The sequence below is a fragment of the Diceros bicornis genome, chromosome 4 (genome assembly GCF_020826845.1).
Source record: "Diceros bicornis minor isolate mBicDic1 chromosome 4, mDicBic1.mat.cur, whole genome shotgun sequence".
Taxonomy (NCBI): domain Eukaryota; kingdom Metazoa; phylum Chordata; class Mammalia; order Perissodactyla; family Rhinocerotidae; genus Diceros; species Diceros bicornis.
Window position 1 is genome coordinate 56,715,267 of NC_080743.1, and position 16,745 is coordinate 56,732,011.

At 43.6% G+C, this 16,745-nt stretch overlaps 1 protein-coding gene across 2 annotated transcripts; it reads left to right on the plus strand.

Moving 5' to 3' along the window:
* Positions 1-13,225: 13,225 nt before the first annotated feature.
* On the plus strand, positions 13,226-13,960 carry KPLCE (KPRP N-terminal and LCE C-terminal like protein). Of its 2 annotated transcripts, XM_058537335.1 has the most exons (2): positions 13,226-13,351; positions 13,394-13,960. In XM_058537335.1, the coding sequence occupies exons 1-2, from the start codon at positions 13,226-13,228 to the stop codon at positions 13,958-13,960; spliced, it is 693 nt and encodes a 230-aa protein (XP_058393318.1). The 2 variants fall into 2 exon arrangements, with proteins under 2 accessions (XP_058393318.1, XP_058393316.1); XM_058537333.1 differs by having other exon boundaries at positions 13,226-13,960.
* The last annotated feature ends 2,785 nt before the right edge of the window (positions 13,961-16,745 follow it).

Sequence of the window (16,745 nt, forward strand, 5' to 3'; positions counted from 1 at the left end):
CTCTAAGCTTTTTGTATTTTCTTATTGATCATATAAGATTTTGAAAGTCATTAACTCAAGTAATTTAGTTATTTATGTCCCCCACAAATTCTACAATTTTTATTTGGTGTTTTGTTAACTATGTAAGTTTTTCTTCTCTTTGAAATGAATGGCATGACTCTTCATAATTCAGCTTTTCTGTAGGTCATTTTATAGTTTCATTCATATGGGTCCTGAATAATTTTCATTCAGGTGATCTCCAAATATTTCATGTTTAGTGTCTTTTACACAAAGGGCCATTTCTACTCATAAATTCAGCACAGAGTTTGCTCATAAATAGTGTGTCGTCAATTCAAAGAATTTTCTTACTGATTCTAACATTTTCAGATCAATTATTATTACTATTTGTTTTACTTTCTAAGTCTATATGTGTTATTTGCAAATGATGATAGTTTAGTGTCATCCTTTCTAATACACACACATCCACACACATATATATTTCTGTAGCATTTAATTTTTTATAATTTCAGCACAAAACTAATTTGTAATATAATTTATGTTCCTCACCTCATAGATAATCCATTTACTCTAAATTTTCTAAGATTTTTTATTGAGATCTAATATTGAATTTTATTAAAATATTTTTCAGAATTTATTGGGACAGTTATGTATATATTTTTCTGGATGACATTTGAGGTCTTTAAAAGATAGAGTCTTTGAGTTTGGAAGGAATACAACTAAAGAAACTGAGGTGCAGAGAGGTGATGTCGGTGACAAAGTCACGGATGGAGGCAGTGGGAAGGTTGGCACTAGGGCTCCACCCCCATACTCAGAACTAGGGCTCCTGACTGCGTGTGGAAGGAATGCAAACTTGTTATGAGCTAATTATGGTCTCTGTCCACATTTTACCTTCTCAATCTTATCTTCCTCATCTTGCCCATCAAAAACCTCAACTGAAGTCGTATCAGAGATCTCATTGTTGTCCCTGAGTTCATCCTGTTGGGACACTCTGCCTCCTGATTCCACTTCTTTCCCAGGGGTCTCTAACTGGTTAATATTGTGCAGCATCTCCAACAATCATGTGTGCAAGTTATCACAGTCTTGAGTTTTGCTATAATATTTTTTCCTTTTTATTCATTATTTTGTTTATGATGCTTAATTGTGCAGGATTAGTGAATGCCAAAGGTTTAAATAAAAATATATTTAATATATAATTGAGAATATGTTGAACATTAATTTTTTGTGAATGGAAAAGAAGACTGCTGTGTTCATTTTTTTAAAAAATAGAACACTTCTTCATGCCCTTGCGATGCTAGTCTCCTACAGGAACATAGTGTGACAACTTTGGCTCTTATTCTCGTACCCTCTTCAATATCCAGTGGCTGCCTTGCCTCTTCCATGAAGCCTTAACAGATTTCTTCACTTAACATGCATGTCTTCCTCTATGTCTAGAATGATCAGTGGTTTTTATCTCCGGCTGTACATTATAATCAATTGGTTATCTTTTTAAAAATTCTGATGTGGAACTCTATTCTCAGAAATTCAGAATCAATTGCTCTACTGTGGTGTCCTGGCATCATTTTTAAAGGCTGCCTACTGAGAAACACTGGTGTAAACCCTTGAATTTTCCTTCAGTCATACCCTGTCTATTGGTTTCTCTCTTGGTGAGGGTCAGTGTTACTTTCCAACTTCTCAGTTGTGTCTGCTTCCCTCTCCATCAACTGTGAGCTCTTTGAGGGAAGGAGCTAAGGCTTATTTGTCAGTGTTTTTCACAGGACTGGGGTAGTATTGGTGACAGATTAAAGGCCCAGATGTGGTTAAGGTTGTTTGTTATGATAATTATTCCCCATATCCCATGATTTCATCCCTATTTCCCTGAGACTCTCCTTTGACTTTTGAATGCCATGAGATTGGGGAATAGAATTAGTAGAGACAGATGGGGTGACAGGAGGACATTCCTAGAGAGATACTTGCCAGGAGACTCTTCTTCCTCCCTACCCTCACACATGCATTCTGAGATGGCAACAGATGTTAGCACAAAGGCAATTACTTCCTGGTCCTTGAAGGAAGGGAATGCAAGCTTGGAGTTTAGTCATCTTTCTTGTCCTTGTTATCAAATTCATCGTCAACACCAGCATCAACTTTGTCATCATCATTAGGCATCTGTTTTCCACAGTAGATGTTTCTAGAAGTGTCTTGTGAGAAGATACATAAATAAATATATCTTATGAAAATGTTTGAAAAGAGTCAGCTACCAAAGGGAACTTTCCATAAGTGGAAACATCCAACACTAAATTGTCTCATCTGGGGTAGGAGGGAAGGTTTTGTTTTAGTGGGTTTTTTTTTTTTTTTTGCTTCTGTTTTGTTTTGTTTTTGGAAGAAGATTAGCCCTGAGCTAATATCTGATGCCAATCCTCCTCTTTTCTTGCTGAGGAAGATTAGCCCTGGGCTAACATCTGTGCCCATTTTCCTCTACTTTATATGGGACGCTGCCACAGCATGGCTTGACAAGCGGTGCATTGGTGCGCGCCCAGGATCCAAACCTGTGAACCCCGGGCCGCTGCAGCGGAGCGTGCACTTAACCACCATGCCACCGAGCTGGCCTCAGTGATTTTGTTTTTTAATTATGGGAAGAATTCCTTCTGGACACTCATTTTCTTGAATATTAAGAAAACTCATTTGTTTTCTTAATGGTTACCACAGTGTTTGTGTGCTTGTGTCTCTGTGTGAGTGTGTGTGTGTGCATGCACGTGTGTAAGAGAAAGAGAGAGACATATTGAGGGAGAAGGAGAGAGGGAGAAAGACGATGTGGGAGGAAAGGAGGGGAGGGAGAGAGACTTTCTAAGAAAGGTCACATGTTAGTAATATAGACAGGGCTTCCAGGCATCTCATTGTGGACACCATGAGACAGGGCAGAGTCACAGCACAACTCTCAACAATAGTCAACACCCTCCCATACATAAGACTGTTTTATATCCCCATTTCCATAGGCTAACCTAAGTACAAGTATGAATACGATAGCCTTTGAGATCCAATCTGAGGAATTCTTGGAGGAGCAGCTCTGTAAAAGATTTTGGTGCACTGATTGAGGGAGTCTATTCCCACACATAAGTACATGGACATGACCTAATTAAAGTAGACAACGTTTACTCCAAGGGAATGGACTGAGGCCTGAAAGTGGTATGCTGGTAAATGTTTAATAATGGGATTTCTGGGAAAAAAAGACACATGAGGGGCTGGCCCAGTGACATAGTGGTTAAGTTTGCATGCTCTGCTTTGATGGCCCAGATTTTTCAGATTTGGATCCCGGGCATGGACCTATGCACCACTTATTAAGCCATGCTGTGGCAAGCATCCCACATACACGGTAGAGGAAGATGGGCACGGATGTTAGCTCAGGGCTAATCTTCCTCAACAAAAAAAAAAAAAAAAAGAAAGAAAGAAAAAAGAGAGACATGAATTGTTGTCAATTTCAATGGTGTAAATATTCCCACCATGGCAGATTTCAAGCTACCAAATTGATGACTCTGAAAGCGAAGTTGGCGAGAAATGCCCACAATTGGCTGTCCAGCTCATCCCTGGACTTGGGACACCAGATCAAACATGACTGGACCTGTTGGGAAGAAGAACCTCATGGCACCTAGTAAACATTGTTTAAAAGCTGCTGGAGCCTAGAGCAGAGGTAGGTCTACACCCCATGTGGCCAAAAGGCTCTTCCTGAGGGATAGACAAGAGTGAGTTCAAGACAGAAGTTGGACAGAAGGGCATTCACAACTTCCAGAGAAAAAGAATTGCAAAGACCACAGCACTAGAATCTTCTATCTAGAGGCCGTGGGTTCCCCAAAACTTGGGCCATCGCTGAGGGAAAGAGTATGATTTACAGAATGCCACACATAGAACTGCTCCCCAAAAGCCCTAACTCTAAGTAGGCAGGCTGGGAGCCCCTCTCCTAGCTCAGTGCGGAAAGAACAAAGAGGCAAGGGTATGTCGGGAACAACCTGCATGTGGTCTATGTGCAACAGCCATGTCCTGCTCCTTTCAGAAGCATGGCTCACCTGAAGCCCAGCCCTGGAGCCCGTATAAAATATGTCCCTGCTCGGCCTCTGCAGGGGCGTGTCTATGGCTGTCTGAGACCAGGGTGAGTGTGTCTATGGAATCCAGAGGGGTTGCTGAGCAGGGTGGAGATGAGGCTGGAGAGTCATGCTGGGAGAGGGGCAGAGTGGAGTGTGGAGGAGGAGGGCAAAATGGTGGACAATGACAGACATCAGGACTAATGTTCGCTCTGGACAAAGCAGGAACCACCTGGGAAGGGTCGTCCCTGTGGTCAGACGGGGAGGTGGTAAGTGACCCAGAAATGCTGCAGACTTGCAGTGGCTGACTTGCTAGCGCTGAGCCCACTGCTCTGAAAGAAGCTTTTCCCTGACTGTGCAGATCCCAGACTTAGTATTCTATATATATGTCAGGAGATCACAGCCCTTCTACCAATTTCTGAAAAATATTTCTAGATAGATTCAAACAGGTAGAATTTCAATGAACTTAACACGTTTTTAGTATTTCAAATATTGCTTGATTCATTAGTTTAGCAGTCATTTATTAACTACTCAAGAATCAAGAACTGTGGACCACTCTAGAGGTACAAAAGTAAAGAAGACAAACTCACTGTCTCAAATAGGTTTCTGTCTATGCATATATTTTAGATACCCCTTCCCAGACTTGGGGAAGGATTTCAGAGTAGGGAAAAATTTAATGGCTCTGGATATTGAGTTTCTGGACATGTTTCTATTTTGTCTTTCAGGTTTACTGAAATCCTGCCAAGATGTCCTGTCAGCAGAACCAGCAGCAGTGCCAACTCTTTCCCAAGTGTTTCCCAAAGTGTCCCACCCCTAAATGTCCCCTCAAGTGTCCCCCCAAGCGCCTGCCCCAGTGCCCAGCCCCGTGTCCCCCTCCGGTCTCCTCCTGCTGTGGCCCCAGCTCTGGGGGCTGCTGCAGCTCTGGGGGTGGTGGCTGCTGCCTGAGCCACCACAGGTGCGGAAGATCCCAGGGCCGCAGACACCAGAGCCCCAACTGCTGTAGCAGCGGCAGTGTCAGCAGTCTGGGGGCTCCTGCTGCCACAGCTCTGGGGGCTCTGGCTGCTGCTCTGGGGGCTGCTGCTGACCTTGACCATGAGGAGCACTGAGGAGCAGCAGTGGAAGAATCACAGCACAAAGGACCTATCGCAGCCTGGTGTTTTACTTCTTCTCTCTCATGTATTCCCCTTCCGGGCCTGAATCAATTGAATAAATCTGCAAGGTTTGCTTCTCAGAAGCACCAACATATGCCTTGGATTTGCTTTCTTTTGCCTCAGGTCAATATCTGTATTTCTCAGATTGTTGAAAAATATTCTAAAGAAGGTGCTTTGCAACTATGAATTTACTTTCAAGTCAGTTCAATTGGTGGTTTGTATTCCACTTTTCTTCTCTTTTACCTAAATCCCAATCTTTCTCCCTGGATAGGAAGTTAGACTTATATCTTTTACTGGACTGGAGAAAAATCAACGAATTAAACTTTAAAGAATTAATTTTTATTGTATGCATATTTTCAAGAAAATCTAAAACTCCGCAGTATTTGTGTGAAGCCAAAAAATAAGGATTGACTATAATTCCAAGATGAGTCTAACTTAAAAAAATATATTAGCAGGGGGTGGAGGAAACGGGGAGATGTCCGTCAAAGAGTATAAACTTTCAGTTAGAAGATGAATAAGTGTAGTACCTATAGATAACAATACTATATACTTGAGAGTTGATGAGAGTAGATCTTAAATGTTCTCACCGTAAAAAGAAATGGTAATTATGTGACATAATGGAGAGGTTAGCTAACACTACAGTGGTGGTAATCCTATTGCAGTATATAAGTGTATCAAATCAACTAGTTGCAAAATTTAAACTTATACAATGTTACATGTCAACTATACCTCAATAAATCTGGAAAAAGATATTAGTGATGAAAAATAGCCATGAAGTGGTTTGGACAGAAGATCTTATTTTTTTAAGTGAAAATGTACTTATTGCTTCAAACATACATCTTTAAGGTAATATTTCTCTCTCTCTCTCTCATGCTATTTTTAAGAAAATTAAGATAAAAGAATAGTCCCAGCTCCATCTGGGAACTGATAGAGAAAACTTACTGATCTTTGTAGATGTTCTCCTTAGTTGTATTGTGTACATATACAGAAGTTCAGTTAAAGTACTATTGAAACACAGACTTTTTTTTTTTAAGAAGCCTATTTACAGAGACCCAACTATCAGGATTGGAATCCAATTAAGTACTTCCCTTTTCCTCCCCACATTCTGTCTTAGAGATAGGAAGCCACTTGTTACAGGGCTTTGCTGATATGGGGCTCCCTCTGAGGCAGAAGCCCTGGATGTGACAGAGTAGATATTGCAGACCCATCTTAGCCTTGTGGTTATGCAAGGAGCTCAAATGTTCAATGAGAGGAAACACTGAAGAGGTGGGCAACAGTATGGCTCCCTCAGGCCTTCCGAGAAACATCTGTTGAAATAAACCTGGTTTGTTGTTGTTATTCTTGCACTTACCCTTATTTGAAATTACATTTCTTATTTCTTTACATTTGTTAAATGCCTCTCACCTTCTCCCTGGAGAAGACTGTGTTATATAATTTCTATTATACAAGCTTCAGGGTGTCAGTGTCCAGTTGTGAAAACAGAGACCGCTCTGGCTATTTGAAACAGGGAAGGGTTTAATGTAAGGAATTTGTTATAAAAGTCTTGGAGGGGCTGAAGAAGTAAAAGGGGTACTTGGGGTTACCCAGAGATATGGCAGCTTCGGGGGAAGGGCAGCACTGCCCAAACTCCCGTCTGCAGATCTAGGACTTGCCAAATAGCCATGCTTGCTCAGGAGGGCACCGGAAACACAACAATACTCCTTGATCCACCTTCACAGAAAACTGTGGTGTGACAGCTCCCAGAACACAATATGAAATTCTGGTCCTGTGCTTTCCAGAATGATGTAGTGGGACTGGGAAAATGTGGTTGATGTGGCCAGGGGGCCGGTGTGATGGGGTCACAGTCTTTCTGGGATGCAATTCATCTGAATTAAAGAAAACCTCTATTTCTTACCCTGCCCATCTGCCTTCAGTCTTTTTGCTCAGAACTGAAGGCAGCTGTGGTTATTGCATATGGGAGATGGGGGTAAGAGAGCAATACTAGCAAAACCAACCAACGTTCAGTTAGTACTGGCTCACATGCTAGGCACAGGCTTTATTTCACATTAATATTTGCTTGGGCTGTTCATTCAGAAGATACTTATTACTATGTTCCAAAAGCAGTTTTAAGATCTAAGAATATAGACGTGAAAAAAACAGATAAACATTTCTCCCTCATTGAACTTATTCCAATAAGGAAGACGGATGAAAAACAAAATGAGTAAGAAAAAATACACTATTTTCTCATCCAACAAGTATGCTTTGAGTGTGCCAAGCATCTGAGGAAGGCACTGTGAATAGAGCAGTGAACAAGAGATGAGGTTCTTACCTGACAGAGTTGACATTCTGATGGGAGAAAATGGAAAACACGTACATACATAAAATATGTAATGTGTTGGGTGGTTATAAACTCTATGGAGAAAAATAAAGCTTGGAAAAGGGACAGGGAGTGTCAGTGGGTATGGGTTATAATTTTAAACAGGGTAATCAGCAAAGGCCTCCCTGAGGTCGTATTTGAACAAAGACTTGAAGGAGGTGAGCAGGTTAGCCACATGGGCATCTGGCAGAAGAACATTTTGGGTAGAGAAAAAAGCAAGAGCAAAGTTTCCTGAAGCAAGAATGTGCCTGGAGTGTCAGATGAGCTGCCAAGAGGCCAATGTGGCAGGGGTGTAGTGAGGGGGGAATGTGGGACATGCAGCCAGGGAAGTAGGGGTGGGGTCATGAGAGTGAGTCTGTGTATCCCTTTGAAAGCAATTGTGAGGACTTGGCTTTTACCATAAACAGAATGAGAAGTTGTTAGAATGTTTTCAGCAGAAGAGTGACATGATCTGACTACTAATGTCTCCATTTTACAGATGAGGAGACTGTGATTCGGAAAGTCCAGCAAATTACCTAAGCTCAGACACTAGGAATTGGCAGAGCTGTGGTGAGAATGAGATACTCTCTGACAGGAAAATTCATAGGACTGCAGCTGGGTCTTTGTGTGGAGGTCTTGGAGGAGTTGGAATATAAGACAAAACGTGATAATTGCACTGGATGGATGGATGGAATGGTTGGGAGAGAGAGGTCCAAGAGGGAATATGATCCAGTGGATTCTATCTTCAGGAATATGTTAGGGGAACATGGAACTTCCCTGTATCCCTTTGTATCCTGCAATGCAAAGATGAGGCAATTTCTATTAAAAATTTCAGGAGGTGCTTGTTAAGACCAGGTACAATTAAATAGCTCTACAAATTGGTAGGTAAACATGAGGAACTAGTTACCTAGTGCGTTTTATAAGAGAATAAATGGATTAGGGAAGGGCCGGCAGAGGTTCAAGGAAACCAGCCCCAGTGGGCTGTTCCAGGAGAAGGAGGAATATTTGGGCACCATTGTTCTCTGGCCTCTGCAACCAAGAGGGCTCTGGTGCTGTCTTGCCCTGTGTCCCTGGCCCAGACACAGCCCATGGGACTCTGAGCCAGGTGGGGCTGGGGTTTTCATGCTTCGATGACCCACATGTGTACACAGTGGGAGTCCTGTGTGATCCTCCCCTGAATATAGGAAACGTTCTCTGCTCTGTAGAGGATGCCCCTTAGAGGACTTTCTTTGGCTCCTCTTGTGATTGTCTTGGTGGGATTGGGAGGTAGGGAAGGAGGCAAGGATGAGGTCAGGTGAAGGGGCTCCCTAGCAAGCTTATTCAGTTGCCACATGTTGCAATGGAAAGTGCCCTGGATGAGATTCAGAAATTCCTGCCCAGAGTCTGCTCCTACCTGGCTCTGTGGATTTGAGCAAGTTTCTTTCCTTCTCTTAGGCTTCAGATACAGAGGCTGAACTCTATGCTTGTAACAGTCCTCACCAGCCCTCTGTTCTGTGGTTCTACAATATAATCTCCTGATAATCTAGGAGGAACTACAAATTGTCATTGAAATAATGATTCAGGGGATCTCTGGCACAAGTCTCAGAGCTGAGCCTGGGACAGAGATGCACACAGACATGGGCTCTAAGGGAGGGGGTCTCTGCACTATCTTCTCAGATGCAGAAGTGAGATTTCTCACTGGATACCATAGTTCCCATGTGCTGTGTCTCCTGGGTCTATGGCTTCTTGCTTACTCCCACTTCTTTCCCGCAGATTCCACAGATTTTTTCCCTGAGAGCGTCCCCCAGTCCATGATCAATGAAAGCTCCCAGAATGAAGGGAGACCCAGGTCCTGCCCTCAGGGAGCAACATGCCAACTTGGGTTCTTCCCCCTCTGATCTCCTGGTCGGGGTTGGGGGCGGCCACTGAGTTGAAATCTTGGTTCATGCACTCAGAGGCACAACTTCAACCATGTAATTAATGCATGTGCTTTGTGGATGCTCGTGCTATAAGGGACCTTAGAGATAGTGCAGTTCCTGACTATCCAGATGGTAAGTCCTGAAATAAGCTAACCTGAGGGACTGCAGAGAGCTTTTAAAGACTAGAAGATCTTTCTAAGAAGAACAGCCCATTAGGCCGGATGACACAGGTATTGTCTTATGACAGGGGCTAGACCCCATGACATGTTTTATTTCCTTCCACCTCTGAGATGCCATGATTCTGGATCTGTGATTCTGTTATTCTGTGAATTTATGATTCTCTCCACCTATTACCCTGTGAGTCTACTGGGCTCTTATTGCATGAGTCCACAAGTCTCTGATTCAATGGGCTTGTGTTCAAAGAGATAAGTGGGGCCTTTGGGGATAACCCTGTGACTCATCCTGACACTTATATACCGGTCATCTGACTTCTCCATGCTTTGCCTTCCTAGCCTATAAAATGGGTGGGGCACAACCCACCCACCTGCTTTGGTGGTACATGGAATAGGGATGTTAGTGCTGCCTGAAGATGTCAAACCCGTTAGTGGCTCCTGACCCACAGAGCAGGAAGTGAGCCAATCAGAACTCACAGATAGCAAAAGATGCACATATTGACTCATAGCAGGATGGGCTCTCACCACATGGAGGAAGAAGGTTGGTCTTGGCTGTACTGTCAATGTAAAGCATCCTCATTCATTCCCTTGTTCATTCATTTCTCTAGTCAGTGGTCCCAGGTCCTGTGCTAGAGCCAGGCGATATACAATGAGTGTCCAGTCACCAATGCATAGAAATTACGGTCTAGTGGGAATAACTCCATGGACAGTGAGGATGTGGAAATATACATTTCCTTTGTAGAACAAACCCCTACAATTATAGGATATCATAGCCAGGAGGGCCTCATCTAACCTCTTTATTTTAGAGTGGAAGAGGAAAGGCCTAGAGACAGCAGGGCACAGTGGAATCACTCTGGAGGTACTGGTAGATTCAGGTCAAGAGCTTAGTTCTATTTGTGCCTTGAATTCTCTCTCTTGGTTTGTTGACATGCCCTAAAATGGCTGGCCTTCTAGGGCATTTTCTTCCCTGTAAAGTGGATCTGTCCCATCCTACATATAAGAGATAGGGCTTATTGCCTATGCCTGTTGAAAGGTGTAGTTCCTAAAGCATTATGGATTTTACACTAGAAGCAGGAGGATATGGTGGAAAAACAATAAATTTTTAAGTTTCGTATACCTGGCTTCAAATTCTGGATCTATCACTTCTAGCTATGTGGGCATGGGCAAGTTTGTTTGTTTACTTATTTATTCGAGGTTTGCATTTTCTTTATTTAGGTAATTTGGGAGCCTTAAGGCTTATGGGTCCTGGGGAATTTGAGGATCCCTTGTGGACAAATGCTGGAGCACCTTTTACCTGTGAAGCCACAGAGGCTGTGGTGGGAGCTGGACTGGCTGATCTGAGAGAGTGGCTGCTTGGAACCAGTGCTAGACTCAGGATCAAGATAACCTGCTACATTGGGCAACCTGACATGGCTCAGTGGGAAGAGTGTGGGCTTTGAAACTAGACGGGCTTGGTTTCAAATGATACTCTTTTGCCTACCAGTGGGATGACCTTAATAAAATAGTTAGGCGGCTGGGTCTTATTTTCCTCTTCTATAAAAATAGAGCTAACAGCCTACCTCACAGGGTTATTGTGAAGATCAAATTAAATAACACAGGTAAAGAAGGAGGATAATATTCAGGACATAGTAGGTATTCAATACATATTATTCCTGCTTCTCCTCCTATGCCTACTGTGCCACGGAAAGGAAAGGAGGCAGAGATTCAGGAACAGTGCTTTGTTCAGAAATAAAAGGCAACATGTTATAGTGATAAAGATCATGGGTTGTGAAAGCAGACTGGCTGTTTTTGAATTCTAGCTTCTCTACTTACTTGCTTTGTGACAATGGGTCACTTCCTTAATCTTTCAGGGTCTCAGTTACAGGGCCATCTGTAAGTGTACATACCTCATAAACTGTACGGCACACAAAAAGCATTAAATTAAATGTGAGATTCTACTATTATTGTTATCACACAGTGTTCATTTGGTTGGAATTCTCCCTGTTCTGGGTTCTTGGGGATGTCGGCCTGATAGAGAAGTCCAAGAAGGGGAGGATGGGGGAACACATAGGGCATGAGAAGGTGAGGACGGGGAGGTCACAGGGCATGAGAAGATGAAGATGGAGGAACTCACAGAGCATGAGAAAGTGATAAGACACAGCTTAGATAAAGAGCCTGGGTCTAAGATCATCAAACACTCACTCAGTTTCAGAAATAAAATTAGAATAACTTCCCAGTCTACGGAAAAAACCATTTCCTGGGGCCCTTGCTGCCATATTGAGGCAGAGACCACTGGCCAAATTCCTTGTGCCCAGAAACCCAAAACAGCAGGAGCCACCATGGAAGCCCTCAGAAAGAGCACACTGTTTAGGCTAGGAATATACAGGGTAGCTTTTGGTACAGTGTATGAAAAATTGAGATGCTAACCACATCTTGGACAAGTCATTGAAGACTCAAGTGACCTAGAAATAGCTTCATCACAGATCTCACAGACATCTCTCATAACTTCTAGGGAAAGAAGACTGACTTGTTTCCTGAAGATGGTACCAGCAATCATTTATCTCGTGTTTGGGAAAATTCAGCATCAAGCAGAGACATGCCCTGTCTCTGACTGAAGAGCCAGGCATACTGGAGAGGAATCTCGCCAATGCAAATCCTTGTAATCTCTGATGCTTTATTCAGATGCCATTAAATTGCTTCATTGCTGCCCTATAAAAGGCCTCTCCATGTGCCAGTCCCTCAGATCACTGGCTTCTTCCAGTCTTGCTCCCGTCAGCAAAGAGGGTAAGTCTCTATGCCTGGGATAACTACATAGCATGAAAGAGAACCTCGGTGAGGTTGGCGTGGAGAATGTGGGATGGAAGGTGGTCAGGACTAGATGCTGAGAATAGCCACTGAATTAGGCTGAAGGCAATACCTGATGGGAAGCGTGGAACCCGGAGAGTGAGAGGAGAGGAAGAGGTATTATTCTGAGTTATTCGGTCTGCGGGAGAAGGGATTTTCAGAGAACTGGGTCACCCTTTCTCTGAGTGCAGTTGTGCAGTCCTCTCTTGGGCCTGTAAATGAGGTGAATTGATAGTCCAGCTGATCCAAAGAGCAAATGGCAGAAATTTACTCAAATTTGGCCTTGTCTGTTGGGCTCAGCTTGAGACTCATGTTGGCTCAGGGTCTATTGACATGAATTTGCCTTCCTCGAGTACTGCCTTGCTGGGCAGGAAGAAGGAAAGCCATTTTTGAGAGAACTGGTGGTAAGGGGAAATCAGTTGGGAAACAACAATTTCCCAAGGAGAATTCACAATGCAGACACTGAAGTGAGTAAGGAGAGAGGAGGCTTAGTGAGTTAGGTAGAAGCACAGACATCACTCTTTCAAGCCCTTCATTTTCCATTGTGGAAACTGAGGCCAGAGGTGAGTGGTGGCTTGTCCAAAGTCACACAGCCAGGTAAAGGCATAAGAGTTGAGCCTAGGATCCCTGGCTCTGAGTCTACCCTAACGCCAGATGTATAGCCTTGGGTGCCTGTGACCTTCTCAAAAGGTTACTGCTTACAGACCAATCTATCCAAAGGCGATGAGGCAATTGTCCCTGGAAATCTTCCTAGTTCTGATGAAACTTTTCTTTTCAGATTTTGCAAAGCCTCAAGATGTGTGACCAGCAGAAGCAGCTGCAGTTCCCTTCATCATGTGTGAAAGGTTCAGGACTGGGGGCTGTACAAAGTACCAAAAGTACCTCTGTGAAATGCCCAGTTCCATGCCCGACTCAAACCTATGTGAAATGTCCAGCTCCATTCCAGACTCAAACCTACGTGAAGTGCCCAGCTCCATGCCAGACTCAAACCTACGTGAAATGTCCACTTCCATGCCCAACTCAAACCTGCGTGAAATGCCCAGCTCCGTGCCAGACTCAAACCTACGTGAAATGTCCAGCTCCATGCCCAACACAAACCTACGTGAAATGCCAAGTTCCATGCCAGACTCAAACTTACGTGAAATGTGCAACTCCTTGTCAGACGTATGTGAAGTGCCCAGTTCCGTGCCAGACGACCTGTGTAAAATGTCCAGCTCCATGCCAGACCCAGACATGCTATGTCCAGTGCCCTTCTCCTTGCCAGACCTACTACGTTCAGGCCCCCACAAGTGGCTCGGTTGCACAGGACTGTGTCCCTAATCCGTGTTCTGCTCCCTGTTCTACTAGCTACTGCTGCCTGGCTCCCCGGACCTTCGGGGTGAGTCCTCTGAGACGCTGGGTCCAACAGCCCCAAGACTGCAACTCAGGCTCATCTGGCTGCTATGAGGATTCCGGGTGCTGCTGGTTGGGAATTATTCCCATGAGTTCCCGCGGTCCTGCATGCTGTGATTCTGAGGAAGACTGCTGCTAAGTACAGAACAGCCCTGCTCAAGAATTCACCACCCTGCTCTACCTTCCGGCACATTCATCAGCCTCTGGCCCCCTCCCTGTATTCCCAGTGATATAGAACCTCCTTGCTTCACCTCCGTACTTTGCTTCTTTATTAAGGCAGCCTGCCAGAGTTAGTGCAACCCCCAAACTTTGGCAAGAATAAAGCTCTGAATGCAATTTACAGTGATTTCCTGTCTGTTTATTTGATCCAGATTTATGCTTTTCTGTCAGAAATTCTTCTGCCTTCATCTCTTACTTTTGCTTCTCAACAAGAAGAAGGGTCTGCGTGGACTTGAACCAGCAGACTGAGCTGGTAAAATCCCAGCCTGGGATCCCTGTGTGTTCTAGGATGCTGTGAATAAACTTCCCTATGCAAGTTAGCAGGATCAGAGGCTGGAGATTTTGGAGTTGTGAGATGCCTCTTTCCTGCCCTCTGGTCAGTCTGAGGAGAGTGTTTGGCCATGACAAGGTTCTCATGGTAGCATGCTTGCTCTATGTAAACTCAGAGTTCATCTTCCCAGTTGTTGAAGAGATTGTGAAATCAGATCTGCTCAGGAGCATCACTGGATGATGTCCTTGCTGCTGTGAGAGTGGTTTGAACCCATGGTGACTTTATGGATTACATTTTCTCATCTGATGGGCTTGCCCTAGGGTAAAGGCCTGAAGGAAGAGGCTAGGACTCCCCTGAAGCAGGTAGACATTCCTCATGTCAGCCCTAGGGAGACAGGCCTGGTAGTGAGTGAGAGGTTTCCAAAAGAAAGGTGAGCTTCATGGGACAAGCGTCTGGGTCTTAAGGCCAGGCACCCTTCCTCATTAGCTCTTCTTTCTCCATTGCTTTGCTAATTCTGAAGAGTTTGGGGTGGATTTTTATAACTAGAGACTCTAAACCCCAACACTAAAAAAATAGGTAGAGAGATAAGTACCATTCAAAGCAACCCCGCAAGGTCTGGGGCATGAGCATAGGAGACAACATGTTTGATGAACGCGTCAACAAATGGATGAACAAGAGCAGGGAATCTCATGTTTGTTTCCAAGCAAGCTCTGTTGAGTCACCCTGGGGCACTCACAGAAAGTCATCTGCCTTTGAACATCTTAATCACATGTGGCTCCACAAATCATACTCCATCCCTCCATCCAAACCCCATAAACTTGCAGCCCAGTCACTGGACACCCACTCAGAGCTGGGAACAGCCTTGCCGAGGACCACGCTTCCCTCTTGTATCACCAAGTGACGCCCGCGATGTGGGAAGTCGAGTGCTGCTTATTCTGCAATTAACCTGAGCATGTAATGCTTTTTTAAGTTTATTATTTGAAAATTAGATAAATAGCACGAGCTATGTTAAAATTTTAATAGTACAGAAATTTATGGATAAGAAATAAAAGTTACCTTTCAACTTCTAATTCTACACTCTTTTCCAGGGATGACTGTACTGAGTTTGGGCTATATCCATCTAGGCCTTTGTGTATTGCGTATACATAAACCACACAGGGCTAAAAAAAATTCCAGAAGTCCTCTGTGGTCTAGTTTCTGCAGAGAATGGCATCTAAAAAGCCCCAGCCCAGCACTGATGTATCAAAAATATTGCAGGGAATCCACTTCATAATCCATAACATACTTCTAAAAATCCCATTTTCTCTCATGTTCAATTCTCCCATATCCCACAGTTGCTCAGGGACCTGTCGCTAAAGGCCCCAAATGCTGTCTAACATTAAGACATGGTGGCTTCTTTCAGTTGTTTCTCGCCTTGCCCCTCCTCTGCTCTCCCCCACCTGACTCAGGCCTGCTCCTGGATGTGCAGCCTGAGTATCCCTGGCTCCTTTGTTAGTTTTCTCTATACTTTACCTGATCCTGGGATTCTCCATTCCAGAGGAACAAAAACCTCTCTTTTTTTCCTCCAGCTGTTATAACTCTCTCTCTAACCCATACTGTTGGGTTTGTATAGGGAGGAGGGAGGGATTAGAAAGCTTAAAAGGCAAACACATAATTCTCTTTGGTAGGGGGTGTGAGTAGAAGGAAAGACAGGGGGAAACACACACATTGATAAATCTCAAATGATTACCTATCTTAAAGATTTCCCCTTCTTATTATATAGGATCACAACATATATTGCTCTATGATTAACTGTTTTCGTTTAATAAGCGTATATTGAATATCAATTTTGTTTAGTGCATATAGTTGTATCTCGATCTTTTTGTTGTTTGTTTTCTAACATTTCCATAGTGTGGCTAGTCAACGATTTATTTAACCACCCCTTATTGCCTTTTATGATATATATTTTGATTTCTCTCTCTCTTTCTTTCTCTGTCCCGCTTTCTCCCTCTGTCTTTCTCTCTTTCTCTGTCTAACTCTGTCTCTCTCTTGTTATTATATTAGTTGCCATTAAGGCCTTTTTAAACATGTTTTAAACCTTTATTTTGAAATATAACACACTTACAGAAAAGTAGATAAATCATAAGTGTATCACTTAACGAACACAACGGTATAACCACCACCTAGACCCCAGAAAGTTAATGTAATGTTGAAAACAAGTAAATCGAAGTCCCTGATCCCCATGAAAGAGGGGGCTAAATTTGGAGGCATAGATGGAGTGGAACAGAAATATCTTTCTATAACTCCAGAACCTTTGGAAGAGCCCTGTTTGTGTGTTAGGTGTGTATGTGGAAAAGAAGATGTAAAGAGAAGCAGCAGCTGATGGAAACTAGGCTTTCAAGGCATCCAGAGTTTGCACCCAGGAGCACCTCCCAGTGCACCCCAACACAAGGCA

Coding starts and splice junctions, on each gene's coding strand:
- KPLCE (XM_058537333.1), top strand. CDS start 13,226: ATGTGTGACCAGCAGAAGCAGCTGCAGTTCCCTTCATCATGTGTGAAA.